The 7,067-nt window shown below is 43.0% G+C and overlaps 1 protein-coding gene and 1 pseudogene across 1 annotated transcript; one reads left to right on the top strand and one right to left on the bottom strand.

Moving 5' to 3' along the window:
• The first annotated feature begins 378 nt into the window (after positions 1-378).
• Positions 379-3,466, top strand: LOC135611055 (probable ascorbate-specific transmembrane electron transporter 1). Its single transcript, XM_065106315.1, has 4 exons — positions 379-714; positions 2,229-2,277; positions 2,392-2,591; positions 2,985-3,466. Exons 1-4 carry the CDS (start codon positions 565-567, stop codon positions 3,291-3,293), a joined length of 708 nt encoding a protein of 235 aa, XP_064962387.1. The 5' UTR covers positions 379-564; the 3' UTR covers positions 3,294-3,466.
• Positions 3,467-5,255: 1,789 nt separating this feature from the next.
• Positions 5,256-6,963, bottom strand: LOC103982680 (probable galacturonosyltransferase-like 3; annotated as a pseudogene).
• Positions 6,964-7,067: the final 104 nt, after the last annotated feature.

Here is a 7,067-nt window from a genome sequence, read left to right as displayed (position 1 = left end):
ATCATAACTTATATTTCATTTTGTTTAGATATCTGCTTCTTGGAGTTCTTTGTTTATATTCTTGACGTAATATGCGATTGATTTATCTTCGACAGCTAATGGTCTCAGAAAGTATTACTTCCACACGCTGTGTTCTCATTTATATGTCGCTAATGGTCCCATACTAAGTAGATGGAGTTGGACCAGTAGCATCGAGGCCGATACTTGGTACTGTGCTTCCTCTCGTTAGGTTGCTTAGAATTTTCAAGATGCATATCCTCAAAGCTGTGGCCTTGCTTTGTGCCACGAGACCAGCTGATGTGGGCCTCAGTTCGCGTCCCCTTGTTGTGGAAAACGGACGGTCCGGGCTCCATCTGCCCGCTTATCACGCGATGGACGATAAGCGTAGACAGATCGGTAATGACGCCTTGGAAGAGACGGCTCGCTCGGCCTTATCAGTAGGCGCTGGAATATCTTCTGCTCACGTTGTCTTTGTTTCTTGGGTTTGGTGTGGTGATCTAGAAAATAAGACATAAGAGCAAGAACAGCAGGTGCAGAACAGGAGTGGTCGTTAGAGAAGGGACGATGGCTGGCTTTCCTGGAGTGAAGGCGGCTCCGTTCACGTACGTGTCGCACGTGTTGGCGGTGGCGTCGGCGGCGATGGTCCTAGTGTGGTGCATCCACTTCCGCGGCGGCCTCGCCTTCGAGTCCACCAACAAATCCCTCATCTTTAACGTACGCCGACTCTCGATTTCTTGTTTAAACTCAACCTTCGTTAGTTTTTCATTGATCGGATCATTGTTAGGTTTCAACAATTCCTACCTTTTCATCAGTAAGTGTCGGTTTCAATGTATGAAAAGAGATCGAAGTAACTTGAGCGGCTTCTCTAATTATGTTCTTCTCTTGGTTCCTATCAGCAGATGATCATCTTGTACTGTTCTGGTGTTTGGTCTTCGTATCTCGCCTTGTGTACTCTTTAATTAAAGAGATTTTGTGTAGCCTTAAATAAGAAAAGCAAAGGTTGTATTGATATCTTCTTTTGATGGTAAAGTTCTTTTTCCCCTCGTTTTTTTCTTTTGATAGCTTGTATGGTTCTTTCTCTGCGCAGAACAGTGATTCATGTTCTAATCATGTTTCTTCTTCTTCTCCATTGCACTGAATTTTCTGTATATTAACGTCGCCGGATAAAATATAATCATATTTAACTTTGTTCATTGGGGATTTTGTCTCGCTTCCTAAGAAAAGAATAATGTATTCTTTATGGTGCATGGACTGGATAGAGTTAACATTTTTCAGTAAAGTTAATTATTTTGCTCAATAAAATGAGGAAATAACTCTGTCCATACTTTGTCAAATAGTGTTTTCTTTACATTTTAATGTGGTCTGTCCTGCAGACCATATATTTTGATGTGGATTTCTAAGCTGAAATTTCTTACAAGTCGTCTTTTATAGAAAGCACTTGTTGAAAAGGCTGAACTATATTACAGTAGAACACTAACGTTGATTAGTTGCTAGAAGACTCCCTGTTTCATAAGTAGCGTTGCCCGGAAGGTCTGTAGAATGTAAAATAGACCATGCTGATATGCGACAAATATCCTAAAATCTCCTCGGAGGTGGAAGGTGAGAAAGCAATCCTATTGTTTATAGAATAATATAACAACAGTTTCTTTTGATATGTCTCCACATGGTTTGCCCTCGTTGAAATAGTTTTATTGACGAAAATGAACGTTTATTTTCTGATTGTGCATTTCAGATTCATTTTGAAAATTTGTGAGCACCAATTGACAATTACTTTAATATTGTTATGCATCACTGCTTTAGGCATATCAGTCAAAAGGATGTCTTATTTTATTTCTTTATCCTGCTTTATGATGAATCGTGATCCATGCCAAGACTAATGTTCACTTTTTGGGGTCCCTTGAAAGAATATTTAGAGTTGTTTTACATTAAGAAAAAAAAAGGATGCAATGTGAAGATAGTAACATTTCTGATATAGTAAGCGATCTGAAGGCATATATGTCACTGTCAAAAAACTCATCATATGTTTGAGATGGAGGTAAAGATGCATTCGAGATTGCTCCATGATAAAAAAAAATAAATCAAATGATATATATATTTGCAATTAATACTCAATTTAATAAGTTTAAGTTTTTAGATTGTATCGATATTCAGCCTCATGTATGTTAATCTTGATCAGTTTGACTATAAACATGTTAAAAATTGGATGATATATATTTATTTTCTTGCAGATTCATCCAGTTCTTATGCTGATTGGTTTTATTATTGTTGGGAGTGAAGGTAAGCCCGTTGAACCAATAATGTGCTATGTTATTAGATATGATGTATATGTCTATCAAAATAAATAGATATGACTTGTATCGGTTCACCTACTTGTGCTCGACTGTTCTACAGCTATAATGAGCTACAAAACCCTGCCACTGAGTCATGAAGTGAATAAAGTTATCCATTTGACTCTTCATGCAATTGCTCTTGTACTCGGTGCTGTGGGAATTTATGCTGCCTTCAAGTTTCACAATGAAAGCGGAATAGATAACCTGTACAGCTTGCATTCTTGGGTTGGGCTCGGCACCATCTGTTTATATGGCATTCAGGTAGGCAACATAAGCAACACATTGAATCTTTGCTCCATGTCACAGTTAACTACAGGTATTTAGTTCCCTTTCTGATTGCATCATGGACAACTGGTAAAAATGCCACTCCTTGTTCCATTTTAGTTTTCTCTGGACTACTATTATAGAGAAAGCTGAAATATTGGTCATCGTGTGGTATTTTGATGGGGGAGATAAATGTTTACCAGTTAAATATTGATGAAAGATAACAATCACAGAGAAATAACTTTCGTAATTGTAAATGGAACAATCATTGGACTAGGAATTCAAAGCATTTTGTCATTACATTAATTATTTTTATGCACAAGAGCAGGCTTGCTACTATATACATATCATTACTAGTCTCACTCTAACGTCTTAATTTCTTCCTTGCAGTGGATTTTTGGGTTCGTGACCTTTTTCTTTCCTGGTGCATCTCCAACGCTGAGAGGTAAGTCACTTCCTTGGCACGTACTATTTGGGTTGTTCGTCTACATATTGGCCATAGCCACCGCAGAGCTAGGCTTCTTGGAGAAACTCACTTTTCTGGAGAGCTCAGGCCTGTACAAATATAGCTCAGAGTCCTTCTTGGTAAACTTCACTGCTCTTGTCGTGATCTTTCTTGGAGCCTCAGTAGTGATTTCTGCTATTGCTCCTGCACATGTTGATGCTCCACAAGGTTATTCTTCTATATTGGAGAATTAATCTCACCATTGTTGTCACAAACTGTTCTCCCAGTCAGACATTTGCATGACACAGTTATGTTTGTTACATACGACTACTGTTAGAAGGGAAGACTAGTGGTTTCTTCGCTGTGTATAGTTGGTTGCCATGGACAATAAGATTCTTGCAATGATGATGTTTCTTTGGTTGCAATATGATCTCTGGTTGATTCACAAATGATTTCTGCACTGTGGTGTCCTAACCGGTAAATAAAGGGACTTAATGCTACCTTTGCCCAAATGTGCACGGTTTGCTATAGAATTCACATCTTGATTACAAGTACGGTTGACGGCTAGATGTGGGATTCAATTGATGGTGTCGTATGTATGACTTCTCTGAAGTAATGCATGTAACGTTATAATCATTCGGTTTATTTGTTTATTATTGCATGGTGGTACAATCTTTCTCATGAAACAAAGCATCGTGGTAGCTGCTAAAGGCAATTTTAGCCCACAGGTACCGGGATTTTTGTCTGATGTGAAATATATATCGTAAGAAACTTGAAGTTTGAATTACGGAAAACTCTTTCTTTTAGCTTTACTCATAATTTCTATAATTATGAAGCGAAACATTTAGCTTTAATTATCCTGACATCGTCGATTTTACCAACGAAAATATGAAAACAATAGGTAAAAATATAATTTTAATATTACAATTACGTTTTCGATGATGATGGATGATGACACCACTGAGGACTATGAGTGATTGTTTTGGATGAGGAGAGAGAGCGATGACGAGAGGTGAGGCAAAGGGAAAGGAGAAAGAGGACGACACTAATGTTGACGCTTTGCATCTACATCGGTGTCGACGTAATTACCGAGCGACGTCAATGCTGATGCAGAGTGGTGAAAGGGCGACGATCTACTACGAGCCGAATGCGACATTCCTTTGTTGGGCATGCGACACGTCCATCCACAACGCTAATTTCCTCGTGACTCGTCATGTCTGCCAGGTCACTTATGCCACTCCCTTGTCGTTGTTTATCACATCTCTAGCACAGATCCGTGGCGAGTCTACCTCTTTTACACTTCTTGCGATATCAATCCTGTTACCTCTTCTTCACACTTTGTAGCCTTCTCGTCCTCGAGCTCTTACCTATCCACATTCGAGTCCATGACGACACCTCAATAGTAGGCGACCATAAAGCAATGATGCGAGGTTGTTGAGGAGAGAGTGGAGGTCATCCTACTAGGTTGGATTCGAAGGATGGGGTTGCTAAGTGATATCGACGCAATTGTCGAGCGACCCTTTCGCCAATCTCCGTCACATCGACATCACTTGGCAATTGTGTCGACATCTGCATCGTCTTCTTCCTCCATTCTCTTTGCCTAAACTGTCGTCGTCGCTCTCCCTTCCCATTCATAATAGCCACCCATAGCCTCCAACGATGCCATCGTCCATCACCATGAAAAACGTAACTAAAATATTAAAATTATTTTTTTACCTATTATTTTTATATTTTCGTCGATAAAACTAATGATATTATAATAAATGAAGTTAGATATTTTACCTTCATAATTATTGAGATTCTAATATAATTTTTTTAAGTTTAAGAATTGAAATACTAAAAAGGCCTAATTATAAAGGATAATATGTAATTAGTCATACGAGAAAAACCTAATAAATTTCTACATGGACGCTACCATGGACTTATAACCTTAGTACCAACCAACCAACCAACCAGAGAATCCTTCCATATTCACTTCTTTTTTGAGCTTCTATATATATATATATATATATATATATATATATATATATATATATATATATATATATATATATATATATATATATATATATATATATATATATATATATATATATATATATATATATATATATATATATCTCTCTCTCTCTCTCTCTCTCTCCTCGAATGATATATCTAAGTTGGTGGAGCAGAGGGCTGTGAATCCTAAAGTCACCGGTTCAAATCTGGTTCCTAACATATATATTACGGTTTCTTACCATTACCAAGAGTAGCATCTATATTAAGTAGAAGAAAAAGAGCAAGAATTCACCCAGTGAAACAGTTACCTGAGAACGAACACCTTGAATAAGACTTCGTCTCTTCTGTCAGCAACTTGCATCAAATTTTGAACCTACGGCCGACTGAGGAAGAAGACAACAATCTCCAGCTGTGGAAGCCAACATTTAATTTCCATGGATTGCTTGCGAACCCTGCAAGCAGCCACCACAAGTATATATTATAATGTTGTTCCCAATCTCCGGCCAAAAAAAAGGTTCAATTCCGAACGAAAGCTCTCTGACACTATTCAATTCCATCTCCACATGATGTTGCCAGTTTCTCACCAATGCGCCATGCGTCAATGATCGGCCAAAACTGCGTCCCTTTTTCTTCTTTTCCCTCTATGTTTTTACTACACGAGAACAAAAAAAACACTAGAAAACGGCCTTGCTGATCAGTTTCTATCGGGCGTCATTGTCTCTCTTTTGCACGCAATGGCCGGGCGACCCATCACACGTTGGGCTCCCGCGCGCAACCCGATACAAAGAGTTCATGGTCCGGGTGCCGATCCTACCGGGGGATGGATCCGCCATCACCGGCGCAGGCCGGGGATAGGCGCTAGCTGTTGGCGAAGAGGACGTCGCGGAACTCGCGGCGGAGGAGGTCGTAGGGGGCCCAGAGCGCGTCGATGGGGCAACGGCGACCGGCGTCGAGGCGGAGCCACGGCTTGCCCTTGCCACTCCAGTGAAGCAGGCTCACCGGGCCCGGGTGGAGTTCCCGGCACAGCCCCTCGACGTTGTCGCCGCCCAGACCGTGCTGGTTCCACCGGTGCTCCACCCTCTTGACCTCGCCCGCGAACACCAGCAGGAACGGCGGCAGCGAGCCTAGCTCGTAGATCCGCGCCTTTCGCTTCTGCACCTCCATCCAGGCTTCGAGCTTCTGGGTGTAGCCCCTCGTGCGCCACCGGTTGAGGTCCATGACCATGACCCCGGTGTTGAAGTAGCAGGGCGGGCGTCGGCGGCCGGTGAGGACGCCGGGGAACTCCGGATCGGACCAGAACCGGTCTGTGAAGTAGGAGGTGAAGTTGGTGTGGCATTACTCGGGGGCCGCGAGGACGTGGTCTGGAGCGAGGTTGGTGGCCCACAGGCGGCCGACGTCGTCGACGACGACGAGGTCAGAGTCGAAGTAGATGACGCGGCGGACGGAGCGGGGGAGGATGTCAACGAGGTAGATGCGGGCGTGGTTGAGAGGCCGGTCGAGGGCACTGCGAACGGAGGAGGAGATGCGACCGCGGACGAGAGCGGGGTCGAAGCGGTACACGGCGAAGGAGAGGGAGGGGAAGGAGGCGGCCAAGGCGGACTGGAACCGGCCAGGACAGGTGGCGAGGAAGTGGAAGACGGTGGACTCCGGGCAGGCGGAGTGGCGGAGCATGGAGAGCACACCGGCGAGGGAGCCGCGGAGGTAGGCAGCATCGAGGGTCATGGCAATGTGGATGGTCGGGGCAGAGGCGCAGCCGGGCCCGTTCCGGAACGCCGGGGCTTCACGGAAGCGGGGGAGATCGGTCGCTGCTGCAGCCTCCAAGCCCGACAATGGCCCCCCGAAGGAGAAGGAAGCGGCGAGCAGAGCCGTCGCCAGTGCTGCGAGGAGGGAGGAGAGTGGCATTGACGGTGAGGAGGGGTGACGAAAGTGACGGAGAAGAGGAAATAAATAGCGACACTGAAGTCGACACGAAAGCATTTTTTTTATGTATATAAGTAATTAATCTTGTCTATTAATTAAAAAATATA

Source organism: Musa acuminata, chromosome BXJ2-4 (genome assembly GCF_036884655.1).
Source record: "Musa acuminata AAA Group cultivar baxijiao chromosome BXJ2-4, Cavendish_Baxijiao_AAA, whole genome shotgun sequence".
NCBI classification, from domain to species: Eukaryota; Viridiplantae; Streptophyta; class Magnoliopsida; order Zingiberales; family Musaceae; genus Musa; species Musa acuminata.
Note: the sequence above shows the minus strand (reverse complement) of the source record. Positions and strands in the feature narration are given on the sequence as shown.